The 21,612-nt window shown below is 36.8% G+C and overlaps 1 protein-coding gene across 3 annotated transcripts in view; it reads left to right on the plus strand.

Moving 5' to 3' along the window:
• The window catches only part of SVEP1 (sushi, von Willebrand factor type A, EGF and pentraxin domain containing 1), a 2,252,988-nt gene that overhangs the window by 766,021 nt on the left and 1,465,355 nt on the right, over positions 1-21,612 (plus strand). For all 3 annotated transcript variants that reach the window (XM_044061036.1, XM_044061037.1, XM_044061038.1), the window contains exon 9: positions 16,745-16,874. In XM_044061036.1, the coding sequence (XP_043916971.1) occupies positions 16,745-16,874 (130 nt within the window). The remainder of the gene's footprint in view (positions 1-16,744; positions 16,875-21,612) is intronic.

Raw genomic sequence — 21,612 nt, forward strand, 5'->3', positions numbered from 1 at the left:
CCTAGTTGAAGTTGTTAGTAAGTCATTAGTATGTGTTCCACATTTTGCCCATTTGTTCCACATTATGAAGGCGAGTGTTCCACATTTTGGAGATGGAAGGTTGAGAGCTATGAGTGCACCTGTGAGAATTAGACTAAGGGATGGGTGACAGATTTAGTGCTGTGAGTATGTACTTATGCATGTGAAATGTATTTGATTGTCTTACTTTAATGGTAATCTTAGGGAAAGGATTTTTTGTAAGGTAAACTGTAAGGGTTTGCATCTGGGTCAGGGTTAGCGCACATTAGTAAAATGGTGCAGAAGACAAAGCACTATACTTACAGCAAGAACTTGGTTATTAAGTAAAATAAACAACTTACAAATAGCTTATTTGTCATGAACTGCTGATTGTATGAATACAACAATTTATACAGATGATGACATAAATGTTTTATGCAGTGGGTTAATCTGAGTTTATTCTGAGATTATATTATAAAAGGTGATGGAGTGTTGCTACCGTTAGAGTCATTGTAACTGGTTTGACGTACTGTTTCTTTATAGCTAGAATTAGTGTATGTCTGACCTCTGACCATATTCTCCAGCTATATGCTTAGAGCTAGTATGAGTCTGATTATATTCTCTAGGATATTTGTTGGATAGAGAGACTTACATTTTTGCTTATCACACATTGACTGGAAGCAAAGAGATTAAAATGAATGGTGGTATTTTAACTGGATATCATCAGTGACATTCAGACGTTTGTCAAGCAGATAAGCAATGTGGGATAGTACAGTAAATTAATATTATTATTTTTTGTCCTATCAGGTACAGTCCAGACAGGTCATAGAATGTTCAGCAAATGTAATGCAGATATCTGAAGCATTTAAAGCAGATAATACTGCAGTATAAAGGCAGAAACAATTGCACAAAGCAAGTTGTCTCCCAGACTGACACAAGACCAAATACAAGACTTGGCAAGTTAACTGCTCAGGCATCAAGCCAAGTTAAACAAAGGGTATTACAAAAACAGTAATCTGAAAACCAGATCTCAACTAAACAATGTCAGCCTGTTTTGCCTTTTTTTGAAGACTGCAAAACACTAGCATGACAGAAGTCTTACAGAAAAATGCTGCCAGTCTGTCTCTGGGATTAATGTATGTGAGCTTTTAATTTAAAAGGACCACAGAAGTTTTTATAAGTTAAGCCTCTGCATATCACTCTTCATGCCGTTTAATAATAATAATGGCTTTTATAAATGTTCTGCGTACAGAGAATAGGAGAGGGATGGCATTAAATAATAAGAGTCGGCTTCTAGCTTCAACCACAACTATTGCTGGAGTTCAGTACAAGAACAAAGGCAATCTTTCCTATTCATTTCACAGCCTAACAGTTTGAGCTGTTACCTAATGTATCTGGTCAAATTTTATCATTGAAAATAAAAATGGAATTTGAAGAGCCAGAGCTGGTGATGAGAAACTTACTGTGGAGAGTTAGTTCTTGAAGCTTTATCAGATTTTCTTTTTAATAACATTTTTTTATTAATTGCATGGATTCCCTCAAATTATTTATGGCATGGTCCCGGTCATTCTTATTAGGGGAAATATATATTTTTATTGACTATGGGATGGGTAAAGCTAATTAGTAATCAAATGTCATAGGTTAGGTTAATTCGAACAGAAAAAGTGAAATTGGCTAGGCTTAAAATGGCCTGCAAAGGCAGCTATCGCTGTGAACTATAAATAAATAAATAAATAAATAAATAAATAAATAAAATCATCTGTAGTTGTATGAGAAAATAACTTACATCTCTGCAATGCACTGATTTCTCTTCAATTCATTCATATCAAGAAATGTGGTGGCAACCATCTCAAATGTGATTCATGATTCTTTATCATATCATTTTCTGCTTGTTGTATGTGCTTATAGTATCTTTGCTTTCAGCTGGTAATATAATTAGAGGGGGCAATGTGGAATGGGCAAATGAATCTTGGAAATTACTTCCATCATAAGTCAGTGAAATACTGGGGTACTAACACCATTTCAAATTTATGAAAGTATAAATGGGGAACCAACAAATGAAAAGAAACCATTCTCTGGGTTAGCCAAAAAGAATGCAGTTTTTCTTAATGCCTCTCATTAATGGCACAGTCATATTATTTTTATGGCAGTAATATTAGTTTAGCGGTTTAAGCGACTTTCTTCCCTGATCACCGTCTAATATATTGAAACTGTAAAGCATTACAGGATGAAGTGTGACACTAGAGGGCACTAGGCCTGACATGGTTATTTTCATTCCTGCACTATCTTAAACAAGTACCCATCACCTGTCCTGAATTATGTCATTTTCTGAAATCTACCCTACATTCTTAGCCATTATAGACATAAAATAGTTGAATTGTTCCACAAAGCCTAATAAAATAAGTAGTTGACTTGAAAGAGTGGTATCCCAAGTTGTAATGAGGCAGATATTCAAGTGATACTTCCTTTGCAACGTAAATAGGACACAGATAGATTGCGCTCCTGATGAGAGATGTATTGCCATAATCCACACATGAGAAACCTCTCTCCATCCTTTTGAAGTATTTTATACAGTTTTGCTGATTATCCGTTTTAAGGGAAATTACTGTGTATGTAATTTTGCATCACATTCATTGTTTCCTTAAGCACATTGTGTGCTGCTTCACTACTATAGGAAGCAATCGTCTCAGTGACATTCATGGAGTATAGTAGTATGTCAAGAATTTGTTGTTTTAATATATTATGGGAACTGAGCAACAAACATGCAAACAGGAAATGCAATGCCACAAAAATAAACAATAAAAAAATGCAACTTGGAAATGGAGCAGCCACAGAATTTAATGTATTCATTGCAAGTTTAGGTCATTTTCATTGCAGTAACATTTTTGGGCATCTTAGACCTCTCATGTTCACATAATTCTTATTTAAAGGACACCTTCTTCTCTTCAATTTATTCAACCTGCTCCATATATCCATTGGACCTTCTCTGGTACTCCCCATGTCTTCAACCAAAATGATCCAAGATTCAAGGCAAAGCTACAATTCATAAACAGGAAACCAACGATAAAACGAACACAGCAATGTGTAGCTAAAGTAAAACTCCCCACATCTTCTCATCCCCATGTCTTCTCATCTTCAAATTCACCATTCACTCATTCCTATGTCCATCTTCCACTTGTAACTACTGTCCTCCTCCTTCTCACCCCCTCCCACTTCCTTTCCTTTTCCTCCCAAATTTATCCTCTTCTTCCATAAATAAAAAAATAAATAATAAATAAAAAAAATATAATTTAATTTGAATTTTTTGAATTTCATTTGAATTCCCTGATATCATCATAATATCATTATCATCAGCATGTAAGCAGCAGCACTGTAGTGTACTTTATTTCTTTCAAACTTTTCAAACACAACTTATGTGTCACAACTCTGCCTCTGCCGCCCACTGGTTATGATATGCCATACCACCCATATGGTAAATAAACTGATACATATACACTAAAGGTATATATCTATACATTATATCTTCATTCTTTTATCACCCTGTTATCACCCTGTCTCTCTGTCCCTCTCTTTCTTTTTTTGTTTTATGTTTTTATTCTGTGTTATCTCTACATGACTTCTGAGTTGTTGTTTTGGGTTGTTTTCTCCTCGTTTTTCTCCCTCCAATAAAATAAAAGTGGTATCACAGTTAACAAATATAAAGTAAATAAATAAATAAATGCATAACCTCAAAAAGTCTTCATCAAATAAGACTTTTTTTATCACAATCATTTCTACAACCATCCCACCACTTCCTGTATCGGCCTGCTCATTCCTTCTTTCTCCCAGTGTTTCAGTGCGATGAGAATAGCAGCCATTACTGTCATATAGATGCTGCTATGAGGGTTTTTATAAGATTTTGACATCCTGTCTGTTGACTAGAAAGTGTTATTTAATGGCAGTTACTATGTGCTACTGATGGATGAGCACCTCTACAAACCTGTAGTGCTCAAGTGGAGTATGTTGCAGTCTTTGGGAGGCTAGATTCCTCCCCCTTAAGTTCATGCATCTGCACTTCTGTCTCTTCCTCCAGGTGGTGCTCCTGATCATAGAGCACCCTCCCCCTGTGTTTTATGAACTGGGCATGCTGCTTACTCCCATCACTCCCCAGATGTCCCCTCCTGGATTGAGGCTGTTTGATGTCACTGGATGCCTAAAGGATTTAGCCACCAGGAAAGAAGGTTTGGCCCAAATAAATACTGGTGCCAAAATCATGGACTGAAACTAAATACCAAAAAAAGGCATTACAGTATCATTTAGGAAGTTATCTACCCAAGGGAACTACCAGATTGACAATACTCTCCCAAGAGCTGACCTAGTTGTTCATGATTTGGGAACTTATGTGGACAGTGATGTAACTTTTGATCAACATTTGTCCATTGTTGTAAGAAAGTCCTTCTGTATTGCACAACTTATAAGCAAAGGGATTGTGTCTAGATCTAAGGATATCACTGTCCCTCTTTACTCAGCCTTCATCAGGCAAATCATTGAATATAATGCCCTCTTTGACATTTAGCTGCCCAGACAAATACAACAACTGCACACTCCCAGAGATACTTTACTAAAATAATACAAGGCCTAAGCAACATTTCTTACATGGACTGACTGAAAGCCCTGATACTATACTTAGCTTCTTACAGACTGCTAAGAGGTGACCTGGAGGGAAAGTTAATTTGAGCACAGAAAGGGAAATGGGCTATGCTTAAAATGGCTAACAAGGGCAACTAGTATAGTACTTACCTATGAACCTGTGAACCTAAGAGCACAGACTTCTGGGGCCAGAGGCAGGTCGTGCACACCTTTTCCATACAGCTAACTTAAATCAAAATGTATTGTTTAAAAAATGCAATAACTGTCAGATCAAAACTCATTTGGTGTTCACTTTTTTCATGTTTTTTGTCCCTGTGATTGCTAACCATTAAGTCTTCCTCAAATCCGTAGTTGCCATTATTGGTGATGGTTATTTATAGCATGCAGTCAGGATATATGTGCAAGTAGCATAACTAGGTGTGAGACAGACACAAGTGTGCCATTTCTTATGCAGAATGTCACATGTGCGCATATTAGGCAGCCATTTGGCTTTTATTATGTTTAGAGGTCAATTTTTTGTGAGGCACAGGTTAGACCTTTAGGCTTCGTTATAGGGTTTTACTGTTAGAGTTGGAGTTTTAGGATTTTTTATATGGTTTTACTGTATGTGTTAGAGTTTTATGGTTAGATATGTGTTCTGGGGTTAAGGAGGGATTTTTAGATTAGGGTTAGAGTGAGTGATTTAGTTTTTATTTAGGATTATGGTGATGTTCAGTGTTTTAGGGTTAGGGTTTTTTATAGTGTTAGTGTCAGAGTTTAGGATTAGAAAGGGATTTAGGGTTAGAGTTAGAATTTTAGGGTTAGAGAGGACTGGTGTTAGTGGTAGAGTTAGGCTAACAATACAGATGTGGTAGTGCCAATAGTAATGCAGACAGTTTATTTAGAAAAGGCATGCACCTTTATCTCAGGCTTCATTACCTGAGGGATACCTCCAGAAGACTGAATCAGAGGTTCTTAAGGGAGTGAATTGTGAAGTCAGGGATAATGTCAGGCTAAAAAAAAAACTGTTAAAATGTAATGTATTCTTTCATTACCATTCTTCCTTATTCATCTTTATTCACAGAGTTGTTCTCATGGCTGAGTAATTTGCAACATGTTTTTTTTTCTTTTTGAGTATAAAAGAACAGATAATCTAGTTTGAAGTATGTTGGATCTCCTGATTTGCTATCTTCTCTTGTGAATGTAACAAAAGAGTTGAAAAACCAGGAACTGTCTTTTGAGGTGTTATTGCTATGATCTTAAGGTGCATAATTTGCAAACGGATAACTGTTTTTAAATGACTGTTTAAATGTAAAAATATTACTGAAGGGACTTAGACTGTTCAAATTTCTGAATGGTTTACCATCTAACAGTGAAGAATACAATGAACTCATTTCAGTGTTTGATAGACATGGTTTTGAGTTAATAAGGTTTATTGTAAAATGGAACACCTTGTAGATTAGTCCATTATATGATGAGATTTTGAAACTTAATAACATCATACTAAATGAATTCTTATTTGAGTTCAGTAACGACAAATATAATTCTATTTTTTTTCAAAAATTGACTATAAATGTAAACTAGCTACTGAAAAGAAAAAAGAAAAAGTAAATGGCTATACTAATAACATTCTGTGGATAATGACTGGAATAAATTCAATCAAAATTTTTCACACAACCTGAATTGTGAATAGGATTCCCAGTCATGTCCCCCTGAGTTAGATATTAAGAATGGGAATGATTTCCCACCTCTACCAGCCATCCCTTGTAGAAAAGAGAGATTACCCAATGAACACTAAGGTAACCTTTTTAAGGATGCTCCCCATTTTACACCACCAAATTCAGTAAGGGGGATCAAATAACCAAGGACAAGTGCAGAGGGAGGAGAAAATCCAGGAGGAGACACAATTAGAAGACCCAACACAATTTAACAAGCAGAGGTAACACACAGAGCCAGATATATGACCAGATACATGAGTAGAAATTAAAACAACAGATAATAGGAAGGAGCTACGCAATAAAGGCTTTGACATATTGAATTACATTGACATTACCATCACTACTGAATACTTTTTGCTGGTTAGTAAAGGTTTTAAATTCATCCCCAACAGTTCTGTGGACATCTCTGATTTAATTTTGGAACTCAAGCTGTTTACTTGAAAAATGAATCTTTCTGTACAGTTTTATGAGTATTGCGAAGCCAACACTGTTAGGGAAAATAAGTGTAGGAAGAAAATATCTATAATTTGTCACTGAATCCACCACTGACAACTTTTGAAAAAAATTGTGAAATAGACCTTTATGAATTTCACAAAACTAAGAAATTACGGTACTGGAATTTATATAGGGAAGAACTGGAGGTTTTGAAATCCCTATGAGCCAACAATTGCATTAGGGTGATGAAGCCTGAGAAGAGTGGAGGCACAGTACTGGTGGACAAGATGTCATATGTTAGTAAGATCTTTCATGTTTTGCAGAATACCACAAATATATTCTGATGTTCAAAATGAAATTTATATTGCGTACAAGAAAATGTATTTATTTTTGGAAGATTCCCTTATGCAAGGTATTATATCTTTGGACACCTACAACTTTTTCTATTCAGAAAACTCTTTGATTCCCACTTTGTTTGGTATTCCTAAGGTCCACAGAGATTATTTGGATCCCCCTTATAGATTTATTGCTGTGGTGCAGCTGTTTGTTGACTGGACCCTTAAACGTTTTTGAAGTTTATTGCCACATTGTAGAAGATTCATGAGATTTTTTTTAATAAAAATTGAACAAGATTTTTATGATGAGATGTATTCCATTTTAACAATCAATGTTGTTGACTTGTTTACCAGCATATCCCATAAAGCTGGGTTAGAGTTTTTTTTTTTTTTTTTTTTTTTTTTACTGAGCATGATTGGAACTAAAGGAGCTAGACAACAAATTAATAAAATTCATATTAGATGTTATGGAAATTATTTTTTATAACAACTATTTTACTTTGAAGGAGAATACTTTAGACAGGTACAGGGGGTGACAATGGGTGCAGTTTGTGTCCCTGAATATGCAAATTTAGTAATGTGTTCTTGGGAGAAGAAAGTTATTTTAAATTCAGTGTACACTGATAGTTGGAAAATATACCTTAGACACCTGGATGACATCTTTATTATTTGGACTAAGGCTGAAAAACATCTTGACAAATGTATTAAATATATTAACAGCACTATTTTTTTTAATTCATCTATCTATATAGTTTAGATCAAATTGTTTATTTGGACATCATTATTCTGAAGAACAGAGGTGTAAGTGAATTTGAGTCAACAATATACAGAAAGCCAATTTTTCCAACACTTTATTTGTGTTTTAAAAGTTGCCACCCCCACCACTCCAAAATGTGTTTAAAGGACAACTAGTAGGGACAGCTATAATGTGTTGTAAGTTCAAATTATTTAAAAATGAACTACACAAGCCTAACTACAATGGTATTGGAAAGAGATTATCTTCACCATTTATTTCAAAATATAAGAGATGAAATTTTAAAAAGTTTGGGGAACAAAATACCAATCCTTATTAGGTATAGAGAATGAGATTGGAACTGATTTGGTTTTGCAAAAAGGAGACAGTGGAACTGTTTTTAACAACTCTTTTGTGAATAAATTTAACAAGTAACAACAAAAATATTTATGATATTTTGGAAACCAATAGTGTAAAAATAAATGTAGATATATTCAAACTTGTGGGCTGTTATTTACTTATCAGACCAGGAAAAAATTTAAAGGATTATTTGAAAAACTATGAACCAAAATGGACACAAACCATATAAATCCACACAAGCAGATCAGAATCAACACTGAGACGGCCAAATAAAATAAAACCAATTCATTAGGCTCCATGCAATTAAGCACTTTCGTTCAATATAGAGCTTCTTCAGAACTAATTTCCAAGCTCAACCTCTGCTATTTAAATATACAACAGCCAATCCTAATGCACCTTTCAATCACATGCTAGAATTAATAAAAATTATTTGAAATAATAATTATTTGAAAAAGACTACAGATTGCAAAAAGATTTTCTGGCTTCTGGCACTTAGGGTGGTGGACCTTGTAGGCAGTGTTCATACATACTAGAATGAAACTTGATTACTTTAACTCATCCCACTTTGATAAAGCATTTCTAGTCAAGGGAAACTGTGGTACTAAATTATTAATTTTCATAGCAGTTTGTATAAGCTGCATGTTTCTACATAGGTAAAAACCAAAAGGCATCTTCATAAGAGAATCTATAAACACATTTATACTATTCTTAAGAAAAAACATCAACAGTTCCATTTTTAAACACACCTTCATGTGTAATAACTTTACTAAGTTTAAATTTGGTATTTTGGAAGTAATACCACAGAATGAAAGGGGAGGTCTTTGGAAACATTTTTAGAACACAGACAGCTCATATGGCAACTGAAGTTTAATGCCTCTATTTCTCCTGGGCTTAATGAACACATTTCAATAACCCTCTCTTAAAATAAGAGCGGCTAAATTGTAAAATATTTTTAGTATTAGAAGGGTTTCATTTAACATTTTCTTCAATAGTTTTAGCCATCTGATGTCTTACAACTTCACTGGTTGTTTTCTTACTTGTCTAAATTTTAATTGTTAAAGGGACTTAATCATTTTACTTTTAGGATAATAGTGTTAATATTGATTATTTGTATTGGACAGTTGTGAGCACATGATTTAATTTAACTTTTATTTAAATTCAAAATGAAGGTCACTCTGGCTTCTGATGAAGTCCTATGAAATGTAAAGGATGAAAGAGCTTAACCTGTTGCATTTGTTTTTTATATTAAATTTTCATGGTTTTCCAATTTTTAACAGACTGTTTTTTGAATTTTAGATATTATACTAAGAAGTACATAGTATACAGATAATGCCTAAGGTTGGTGCACTATGTAAGCTTTTGACATTTCTTGAGTTTGAATTTTGGTTGCATTGACACACTCATTTCTCTGGCTAGCTCTCAACCTCTTTGTGCCAGTATCAGGGACAATGTCAAAAATAATGGGAGGGCAAATATCCAAAATTAGGGACATATTTTAAATACTGCTCTTATAAATTATGATAGTCGATAGAGTAAAAATGTTTTCATTAGCATGCATTTTATGAAGCATATTACATTTGTAACTCAACTGTCATTCATTATTTAATGAGTGCAGTCATCAGTGATTTGCCAGAAAGCCGCACATTTTATAAGGACCAGACCAAAAGTTTGAGGCAAAAATATGGACATTCTGGGAAATTCTGGATTGTTGAGATGTATGTCACTAAGCCACACCAGGGTGAAGTTCAAGAGGAGGAAGCAGACTTGAATGTGTCTTAGCAATGTTATTGTTGCTATGGCAAGTAAAAGAACCAATCTGGTTAGCTGATGTTTCTCAAGGCTAGTGACAAGATAACAATGTCATGATGTGAACTCTGAGGTCTGGAGGAACTCATTGTACATAACTGTCTTGTAAACTAAGTTATAATGTAGATGCTATTTTTACTTGACTGTGCGGTTTATCCATCTGGAAAAGGTATCTACTTGAAGATTATTTATTAGTTTATCTTAACTTCATAGTTAGGGATAGCATTTCTGTGAACTTTATCACCTGGGAGCTTAGGCTTTTCCGTATGCATCCTGTCTAATTGTATTGCCTTTTATTTTATTTCTCTGTTTGTGAAAACCTACAAATATTTTAATCGGTAAAGTACAGTTGAGTAGGCAAGTTACCATAACTGTAGATGTTTTTAATAGATTACTGTTACAGTGTTGATTACAGATAGGGACTTATTATTAGGATACCTGGATGTCTGGCTTGTCAACAAAGCTCAGACACCTTCTGCATGAACAGTATGTTCAACCTTAGTATGATAATTTATACCAGTATATAAACAAGGGGTATATGGACATGACAAAACTAAAGAGCTTTCTTGCCCCAAACATGGGAGGCTAAAACAGTCCAGTCCTGTCATAGAGAGATAAAAAGGGGTATATAGATAAAAAGGAGGAAAATGTATCCTCGACCTAGCTAATAAGAGATCATTCAGGGGGATGGAGGAAGGGAGTTTCTAGTACAACATTGATTTAGTCAAGCATCTACTCTTACAGTAAGTTACTTACACAATTACATTATGTTCATAGCATCACTGTTGTCAGTATTCATTACTGATGGGGGCAATTGTCAGCTCTCAGAAACAGAGGGTGGATGGAACTGAACCACAGTCCAGAATGCCTTATAGAACAGTCCTAGTGAAACAAGTCCTGACTGTAGTAAACACATCCAGTATGTGACATTTGATAAATGTGTGGCTAGAGGACTAAATAGCTGCTTCCAAAATGGATCTTGAGTCCACACCTTTCCAAAAAGCTCTAGAGGTGATAACTGCCATAGTAGAATGAGCCTAACAGTCTTAGAAGGATTTTTGCCATAATTAGAATAACAGAACTGAGTGAAAAGAGAAAGCCATCTAGAAATGCTTTGTGGCAATTGGCTGCCCATTTTTCTTACTATCATAATAAATAAACAGTCAACTATTTTTTTCTAAAATCATTTGTTTTATCCAAATGTCTCAACCATCTATGAATATCTAAGCAATGAAGAATTTCTGTCCCTTATTTTGTGGTTTAGTGTAAAAGGCTGGTTAAGAATAAATCCAGAAAGCACTTTAGGTATAAGGGGTTTGTTGGTTCTAAGACTCACTCTGTCTTTTGTAAAAACACAAGAAAGGTTGAATAGACATTAGGATCTATAATTTAGATACCTTTCTAAAAGGAACTAATACTGTCAGCAGCTAAGTCTTCCAGGTTAAATATTATAAATATCAGGTGGTTGGAGATTCAAAGGGAAGTTGAGTTATCTTTTTCTAAAAAAAAAAAATAAAAAATTCAAGTCCCAAGTCAGAGCCATATTATTTCTTTCTTGGTGGAGCCACATTATTTCTTGGTGGTCTGATATGTACCCCCCCCCCTTTTAGAAATTGTTTAACTTGAGAAAGAGAAGAAAAAGAGGATCAAGTGGCAAACAGACTAAAATGGCTGAAAGGCACACCTTTATCGAAGTGCATACTGGGTCAGGATTGTGCAGTTTATGCAGGTATCAATGAGTCAGTGAAGTCCTTACTTTATATGGGTCTTGCTTTTTATTTTCGCACAAAAGAGAAAATCTTCTCCATTAGTATAAATAAGATTTCCTAATAATATTGCCTTCCTCAATTCCAGTTGCATGTCCTCAGGGAAAAAAAAGGTAACTGAAAGTAATCAAAAACATATTATCCAAACAGCTACTTTATGATTTTGGATATTTCAGTAACATTTTCGTTAAGTCCTTCTTTATCTTTTGAGTAACTTTGGAAATGAGATGAAAGGGGAAGAGGCATAAAGGAACAATCCTGAGAGAACTGAGAAGACATCTGTCTTCCAGGCCTCTTTTTTGCAAAGGTATGCTGCAGCAGAATTGTTGCAGTTGTCTGTTTTGATTGAAGGAAAGAGATCTATATGAGAATTTCTGTACTCATGGAATATTTATAAAAGGACCTCCTGGTGTAACATCCATGCACGAGGGTTTGTCTTAGATTTGCTTGGGGAGTCTGCCATGTATTCTGCTCTGAAGGAATGTGAGTTGCCTGAAGCAGTAAGCTGTGACTGACAGCTTTGTGCCAGGCAACTGCAGCCAGTCTTCAAGGGGGTTAAGACCTTGCTCTGCCTTGCTTGTGTGTTTGTGTACCACTTTAAGTGCTGTTGTCTGCCATAACTGAAAGAATGCTTGGAAACCTTAGCTGATTCATAGCTCTCAATGGATTTATAAAGCCATCACCCCTCTCAGACTCATGTGTCTGTGTCTGAGTTGAGGTTCCCAAATTCCACTGTACCTTGACACCTTGAGAATCAGTACCCCAAGCAATGTTTTAAGCATATGTGGCCACCGTATGAGAGGGGATGCAAGGGGAAAAAGCATCCCATATATTGGATAAAACTTGTCTGGCTAACCATATGAGTTATTTTGATAGAATGTTGTGAACTGGGATTGAGAAAGCTAGAGGGTGAGAATGTTGAGCCCACAGAGACTTGAGGAATGATTGGATCTTTCTTATGTAAGTCTGGCATGAAGAATCATCAGAATTTAAGATGCTATGAAACTCATCTCTCTTAGAAACGGTCTTGCAGTGGACATTTTCTGTAAAGAAAGAATGAAGAAATACTGATAGGTTTTCATTTTTCTTTTCTTTTCTTTTTCAAGAAGAAGGGCTGCCATCAGGTAGATAGCAAAAAGATATCCCAGGAAAATTGCTCTGTGAGATGGGAGCAGTGATTACTTTTTCAGGTCCAGGGTAAATCCTAAGTTGTGGAAAATTTCATTGTGAACCCTAAAGCTAAGATTAATTTTCTAGATAAGGAAAAATGTGTTTGCTTTAAAATCTACAGTAAACTATCACTGGAGCCAACCATTTTGTAAGACGCTTGGAACATTAGAAAGTATAAAGGACAAATAAGTAAACTGATAATGCAGGTCCAAATATAAAGAATGTTAAAAACTATTTGTAGTTCTTGTGAACGTAGATATACAGATAAATACGCTTTAGATCCAGTATGACCGAAAAGAAGGAATAGTGTCTAAACTGTCAACATTTTGAATTTTGGAAACTGCATTGAGTATTTAGTCTGGATAGATCTAGAACTGATGTCCTGGTACCCTCTTTCCTGGGTTCTAAAAAAGTTCTGAGTAAAATCCTTTTTTCTCCATTCATGCAAAGGCACTGGCTGTATGACCTTCTGAACTAGTAAGTCTGAACTGATTGGAGGAATGAGGTGAAGCTGATCCTTTGGTGCGTGAAGAATTCCTGAAACAGCAAGGAAAGATGTCCATTGGAATTTGTAATCAAGTTCTGTAGTATTTAGTACTCATGAGGCTGTAGATATAGGAAGGCAATGAGAAAGGTTCCCTGTGATTTCCTGATGAAAGTCAGGATGGGGATGGGGGAGAGAGGGAATAAGAAATTAGGCTTTCTGTTTAAGTCACCCTGCCATTTTCTTTTTAGCTATTCTTTCCCTGATTTATGCTCACCAGATCTGTAAGTTTTATTAAAGTGTCCTGGACTGGATAGATAGTTCATTTGAAACTTAAGAACTGGAGACAGGAAAAGCTGTTGTAACTCCCTATATGAGTGTTCCTCTTTCATTTAGCTTTTTGAAAACTTCAGAACTGTTACCAAAGAGCAAGTGCACATCTGGACGGGCTTTTAAGAATTGAGCTTTTACATCCTCAGGGAAGGACTATAATCATTACCAAGCATGCCTTCTCATAACAATACCAGCTGCTGCTGCTCTACATGCAACATCCACAGCATCAGAGCCACAATTGATAGTGTGCTTATCTACCCGAGAGGCAGAGTTAAGCATGTCTGTAAGATTAGATTCCACTTCAGAATTAGGAAGGTTTACCAAAGTCTGTCCCATATTACTCAAAGTAGATAGAAGGAACTTGGTCATGCGGGTTTTGCGATTAATAACTCTAAAACTAAGGTGGCAGAAGTACACACCTTTTTGCTATACCTGTCAAGAACTCTGCTGCCCTTATCAGTTGAACTTGAAATGTTCTAGTACCTTTGCTAGGATCCGAAGAAAAGAAAGTAAGGTCAGCAGAGGAATTTTGGCAGTTGTGTCAACTGAGGAAGTTTACTCATTAGGAAAGTCAGCGGATAAAGTATTATCTGCCTCCGATTCAAATCCAGTGGGCAAAGAAATTTCAGAGGTGTAACGTATCCCTTCTTGTCCAGAATCTGACATGTTTTCTTCCTCAGAAGATGAGGGGATTCTTTCCCTTTTTAAAAGAGTAGAGGTGGAAGAAGAGGTAGCAGGCAGAGAAGACTGGAAGGATGGAATTGCTTTAAAATCACATTGAGCAAAATTGAAAAAAAATCCTTCTTGTTGGTTTTCTTACCTGTAGGGAAAGAAGGTGAAGAACTCTGCTTAGTCTTTTTGAGAATGTTTTCTAGGGATATGCAGAGGTAGAAAGGAAGCCGTAGGTCTAATTTTCATATAAAAGCTATGGACATCTTTCTTAACTAATAACTGGTAGACAGCTCTTTTGCTGTCAGAAAAGATTAATCTAGGTTTTTCCTTACCAGTTGTCTCAGGGATTATTTGGTCTTATCAAAGGTGCAAGAATCTTGAGCCATAACAATCTTAAAAAGGGATGTGTTAGACAGCCTAGGAAAATCAGATTTACAATTTGCAGGCTGCAATGGCAGCTCAGTGCAGTCATCATTCTCAAACCAAATGAGAAAGCAGGAGATTTGGTTATCGTCTAGTACTTCTCTCAAAATCTTTCTTTTCTTATTTAACTGGAGAAGAGGTCTGCAAAGGAGGAGGTTGCCACAACCACATGAGCCAAGTCCTGTAAATGTGTGTTTTCTAAGTCTACATCTGACAGGTTTATAGGGTAAGATTTACATTAGTGTTTTGCCCCTGAGCAAAACAAACAACTGACGTGAGAATCTTTGCATGGTATTTGACACCCAGTCACACTTAGCTTTTCTCCTGACAGACATAAAAAACGTTTTACACAAAAAAGTTACATAGCAAGTGGAACGGTCCACAATGAGATACTTATCTTCCTGAAATTTTTGTGCTGAACTCGACTGAAATGGGTGACTAGACACAACAATGATGAACATCTACATCTGCATATTTGGACCAGTGGCAAGAAAGTTCTGAGTTTTGGCATGTCCATAAATCCCTCATATACATCTGTTTGGCTAAAGGCCTAGGTACAGCATCCAAGGAAGGAGTCTGGGCTTTGTACATTGCCTAGTTGTATGGGTATAAAGGCAGATAAGTCCCTATCTGTAATGCATACTACAACAGTACTCTTATGCAGAACATTTGCAGTATTTTCTCTATTATACGTTCTTAAGCTCATAAGTTGTTTATTCAGCATTTAGGCCAGAGGGCCAAATAAGAATTCCACTTCAGTTAACTGTGGGTTATACACTTGGAAACCAAACCAGTTATTTAAATTATTGTTGAACATTGCAAGAGATTCTGATTATCTTATGTCTCTAGGAAGCTTATTCCATAAATGTGGAAAAGTCTAGGTATTACAATTAGCTGTTAACGAAGAATTTTGAATTTTTTCCTTTAACATGCAATTATTTTGTTTATGGGTTTTGCTTTTGCTATTAATATTGAAATCAAACATAGCCTGAAAAATTTCATTCTTAATATTGTGTGACCACATAATAATTTATCTCTTAAATATCTATAATGAATAGGAAATAATTTCAATTTAGGACATCTATCAGCATAAGGTGAAACATCCCCCATCTGTAATATATACTACAGCAGTACTCTTATGAAAAGACATTTGCAGTATTTTATTTATTATTTGTGTAAAGTTCATTCATTAACCTTTAACCCCTTGTGGCTTGCATTTATTCAATTATTATATTTAGATGGCGTTATTTATCTGAGATGAGGGTAATTATTACTTACACTGTTAGTGAAATATATTAGTGGGTATAATTTCAGATATGGCTTCATTAAGAGTAGCCAGATACAGAATGGTTGTAGTACTACCATGCCAACAAGAAAGCAGTGAGGAATTGAAGAATTCAGCCAGCCTTCTCTGGGATTTGTGTGTGTGTGTGTGTGTGTGTGTGTGTGTGTGTGTGTGTGTGTGTGTGTGTGTGTGTGTGTGTGTGTGTGTAACAAAGAAAGAGAGTGGTGAAACTGGCATTGGGGGCATTGACAGACACTCAGCTCTGTAAATGACCTGTTTGCAGCCCAATCTGGGTGTGGAGGTTGTATTCTTGTACCCAGGACAGTAGTGCATATTCCCTTCATGCCATTATGGTCAAATTGAACTATGTTGATTAGTTACTGAAATGCACTTGTGTATACTTTCTTGTTATAATCTCACCCTTAGTTGGCAGTGCTGAGTTTTAAATCTCATTAATGCACACCATCTTGACATCAGTGGGTAGCATTCTACCATATGAAGGTCAGAATGGTGCAATCCCTCTGTCGCATTTGGTAACAGTGGTACCAGCCCCCCATCACATCACATCACATGGTCTACAAAAAATCATGTTATTAATGTGAAGTATTATTTTTTCAAGGTTTCCATCCAGAGTATTCCTCCTTTTAGTCCTCCATATCAATTTCCGATTGGAGAAATGATGATCGCCTATACAGCCACAGATAAAGCAAAAAATACAGCAAGCTGCTCTTTCAACATCAATGTTATAGGTAAGCAGTACCTTATTATATTACAGTAAAATAAGACTGCAAAAGCCATGTTGTAAAAATAGTTTTGATTTATTTTTATGTAAGTTCATAAAATCTGACATAAAATTGTTTTTGTTACCAGTCTGTTTATCTTTAAATATATGGTATAAAGGTTACCTCTCATAGTAAATCATTAACAGAATATTCAAGTTATTTTGCAAAAAAATACTGTGCTATTTTGTTTTTCTTCTAGTTCATAAAAGTTGCTTTCTTTCTGTTAAATTTTTTTTCTGTGCAAGCACAATTCAAAATGTACCTATAAGTGGATTTGAAGATGTCTTGAGAATAGCTAATTCATGGCAACAGAAAGAAATTTAGTACATAGTCTGACTACTATAATATATTTATTACTTACTAGGCAAGGGGCTGTTTGTATTGAGCATGAAATTCTGTATTGTGCAGTATATGTAGAAAATGTATAGTCTATATATAAACTTAGATGGTAAGGCATAGTGCCTGTATGAAGTGGATATTAACATTTAATAATGGAAAAAATAATTTTATGTTTAATCATTACATCCAAGTTACGCCTTCAGGAGCATCTGCAATGTGTGTTCATATCTGAATCAATAATTCCAAAACCATGTTATGTACAAAGTTTTAAAATATTTCGTCTTAAAGCTTATACAATAGTAAACTCAGCTGCATTAATATTTGACCTCTGTCTAGTACAGGTAAATAGATAACAACTGTTGTTTTTTTGATAATATATATAGATATAATTTTCACATTTTTCTAAATATCTCGGCAACCAAGTAACACAGACAGAACCCCTTAGCATCATATGGAGGTTCTCAGCTAGATAAATAAAATGCTGCTGACAGTAAATGTGTAACTTGAGTGGTTGTTGAGGTATTGTAAGTTGTTTACAAAATATTACAAATGTAATAGTTAATGTGATTACTGTGACTTATAAAATTCAATTTAAGACCTAGACCCTAAAGAATACTACCACTATAAAAATAGTTTGTGTTGAAATGTTTGCAGTTGATACTTCTTTCATAATCCCTATGGTTCCAGAAAAAATGAACATTTGTTTGAAATGTGAGGACGTAATTTGATTCAGTCAAAAGGCTGAGGCTCCACCCATTGGAAATTACAGTGCAAACCTCCTGAGCTCCATTGAAGTGAATGAGTACTTCAAAGATCTTATGCCAGTTGTTGTTTTTCTTTAGGCTTTTCCCAGTTAGGGGTCGCCACAGAGGAACTCCGATCTGCTAATGATTGGCAGTAGATTTTTTCGGTGCCGAGGGGCCAGCTCGACACCCAACCTTCAATGAAGGCACGCCCATTCACACATGTCTTTCAAACACTGCTCGACTACGGGGAGGACATGCAGACTCCACACAGAAGGCACTCCAGCATAGAACTGAACAGAAGAACCTCTTGATGTGAGGCCACAACGATAATGCTGCACCATCGCGACTTAAAGATCTTATGCCAGTATTTTCATTATATAACAACTATAAATACATGTAGTCTCACCACGATTATATACTTAAGAAAAATGTGTAGCAGAGTAAATGAAACTACATACATGCCATACGGGACCAAGTCATTTTCCATGTCATTTTATTTTTAAGTAGTATAGCTTTCCACCATGTAACAGTGAACACAATTAGAAACAGGTTCATAGGAAAGTACTAAGCTAGCTGCCCTTTCAGGTCATTTGAAACCTAACCAGTTTCCCTTCTGGTTCTTAAATTCACCTATCCTATTTAATGTTAGATTGGTTTTAACCATTCCATAGTTGATAATTGTATGTTACCCATAGTGAGAATAACTGGTATCATATCATAGATAATTTGGGGAGAACCATGCATGAGATAACGCATTTATAGGTTCATAGGTTGGTACTAGGCTATCGGGCCTAGGGCCTGTACAAGCCTAGCCATAACAATTCCCTGGCTATTTCTTCCCACAATATTTACTTATCTGGACCCCTGTTTAGCAGGGCGACTGATGTGATCCCTGGGCTGAATTTCCTATCTCCCAGCCAATCATCAAGGTTCCTTTTGAAGAGGGCCAAATAGGTGCTCTGCTTGACATGTATGGGCAGTCTGTTCCAGAGTCTGGGGAGTCTCTGGGTCAGGAACCTATCCCTCCAGCATGTTTTGTTCATTGTGATGACAAGGTTTGATCCCTGGAGCTTGTGTCTCTGAGAGATTGGGATTTCTTTAAGTGGAGCATGTACAACAGCTCTGGGTTTGACATGGCCTTGTATGTTAAGCAGAGATCACCGCTGAGTAGACGGTATGCGACAGAATATAGGTGGAGCTTTTTTAGACGGTCAGCATAGGGCATCTGCTTTAGGCCTGTGATACTTTTAGTGAGGTATTTCTGTGGATGTTCCAGTTAGTTGTTGCAGATGTCTTGAGAGGTACATACCAAATGGGGCACTGAATTCTACAATGGGTCTAATTAGGGATGAGTACAGTGGGACAATGACCTTCTGTTTTCTGGATGAAAAGCCCTTAGTGATGAGGTGTGCCACATAGAAGGATTTCCTGATTGTTGTGGTGATGTGGTTATCGAAGGTGAGACCACTGTCCACCTGTGTCTCTTATCCACATTCAGTGTTTAGTGTACTGCCACCTATGTGGTAATTCATGGGTACATGTTTTTTCCCAAAGGGGATAACTATACATTTCTTGGCATTGAGCTTGAGTCTATGGCTCTGGCACCAAGCATCTGTTTCTGTAAGGCCCTTTTGTAGAATATCCACATAATTTGGGGATTCAATAATGGCTCCCAGTTTGCAGTCATCTGCGAACTTTGTTAGCCAGTGTCCCTTAGTGTTGGCCTGTACTTCAGAGAAGGAGATGCCTAACAAGAGCGGTCTCAGAACTGAACCCTGAGGTACTCCACTTGTCACTTGTTTAGAGCTGGATTCGGCTACTTTTACAGTGTGAGTTCTGTCAGTAAGCCAGTTGGCAACCCTTTGAGTGATGTAGGGATTAATGCCCAGCTTAGTAAGTTTATCTATGATTCAAGAGTGGGGGATGGTGTCGAAGGTCTTGGCGAGGTCCAGCTAGGCTGTGTGGACCACCTTACCCTTGTCCACTTCTTTGGATACTGATTCAAAGAAGTCAATCAGGTTCAGGAAACAAAAGCGGCCCTTCACGAACCCAAACTGTGTTGGGTCCAGTGTCTGAAGGTTGCCAATATCTTTGTTTATAAGTTCCATGATAATACCTTTCATGGCTTTGCAGATCAGGCTCGTCAGACTAATGGGGCAGTAGTTCTCGGGATCCAAGGTGGATCCCCCCTTATGGAGTGGGATAACTGTAGCTGTATGCCACTCAGTGAGCACGAAGCCTGAGGTGAGGCTATGATTAAACATGACACTTAGGTGAGGTGCCAGTTCATTTTGTTGTTCATGTAGTGCACAGCCTGGGATTTTGTCTGGTCCCATGGATGCTGTATTCTTAGCTTTGGAGAGTGTGTTTTTTACCTGTGTGGCTGTTATTACCAGAATTTGGCACTCTTTCTGTATTGAGATGGGCCCTTTAGGGGGTGAGAGAGGGTGAAATTTGCAGTAAATCGATCTGCCAGGAGATTGGCAATATCCTTGGGATCAGTATATTTATTGCCATTCTGTTGTAGCTAGGAGCAGATCTGAGCATTGCCATTTAGATTCTTGACATAGCTATAGAATGCCTTGTGGTTGTCTTTGGAATCTTTGGCAATTTTATTTTCATAACTAGCTTTGGAGGATTTTATGAGAGATCTCAGCTTCTTACAGAGGCTGGTAAGGGAGTTATTTGCATCCTGAGATTTTCTTCTTTTCTGCAACAGTTTCTTCCTTTTGTTGTAAAGTTTGTTTATGGCAAGGGACCACCAGATTGGCTTCCTTTTTTTGGAGGAGAGTGTCTTGGTTCTATTGGGGATGGCACGATTCATGCACGAGTGGATGTGCTTATACAGTGCCTTAGTGTAGGATTCAGCAGTCGAACTTTCAGTTCCCGTCAGCATGGCTGTCATGAAGTTTATCACTTCTATCTTGAGTACCATGAAGTTGGCTTTGGAGAAGTTTTTTTATGGAGGTTTCCTTACTGGGGGGTGGGGGGTGGGAGTGGGATGTAGATGTCAAGGGTGATTATCTTATTGTCAGACCTGACCAACGAGGGGGTGACCATAGGTGTGGAGCATCGATTTCCCATGTTGGTAATGACCATGTCTAGGATATTGGAGCCCCTGGTGGGACTAAGGATTAGTTGATCCAGGGCATTGGCATTTATGAATTCCAAGAACCATTGGGCAAAGGTGTTGGTACATGAGTAGTTTTCCTAGTTAATGGCAGGGTAGTTGAAATCACCCAGTATTAGGGTGTTTGGTTGTATCTTAATATTTTCCAGTATGTTTAGAAAGGTGTAGTGAGAATCTTGGGGCATGGTGGGGGATCTGAAGTACACTACAATTTGGATTGCAGTCTTACCTAGCGTTTGTTGTACCTGGAGAATTTCAGATGCATTGTGTTGGACAACTAGCCTATCCTTGGTGAATATGGACACTCCTCCACCTTTAGTGTTTCGGTCCTGGTTTGGTGGCCGAAAAGTGTGGTAAGAGTTGTAGCCTGGTATTGCAGGGGTGCTCTCTGGACCCTTGAACCAAGTCTCAGTTACTGCACAGATATCGATGTTCTCCATTTTTAGGAGTGCCTGGAGAGAGAGTGCATTTTGAGGTTTAGACTTCTAGC

The sequence above is a fragment of the Protopterus annectens genome, chromosome 2.part0 (assembly GCF_019279795.1).
Source record: "Protopterus annectens isolate FY-2018-M chromosome 2.part0, PAN1.0, whole genome shotgun sequence".
NCBI classification, from domain to species: Eukaryota; Metazoa; Chordata; order Ceratodontiformes; family Protopteridae; genus Protopterus; species Protopterus annectens.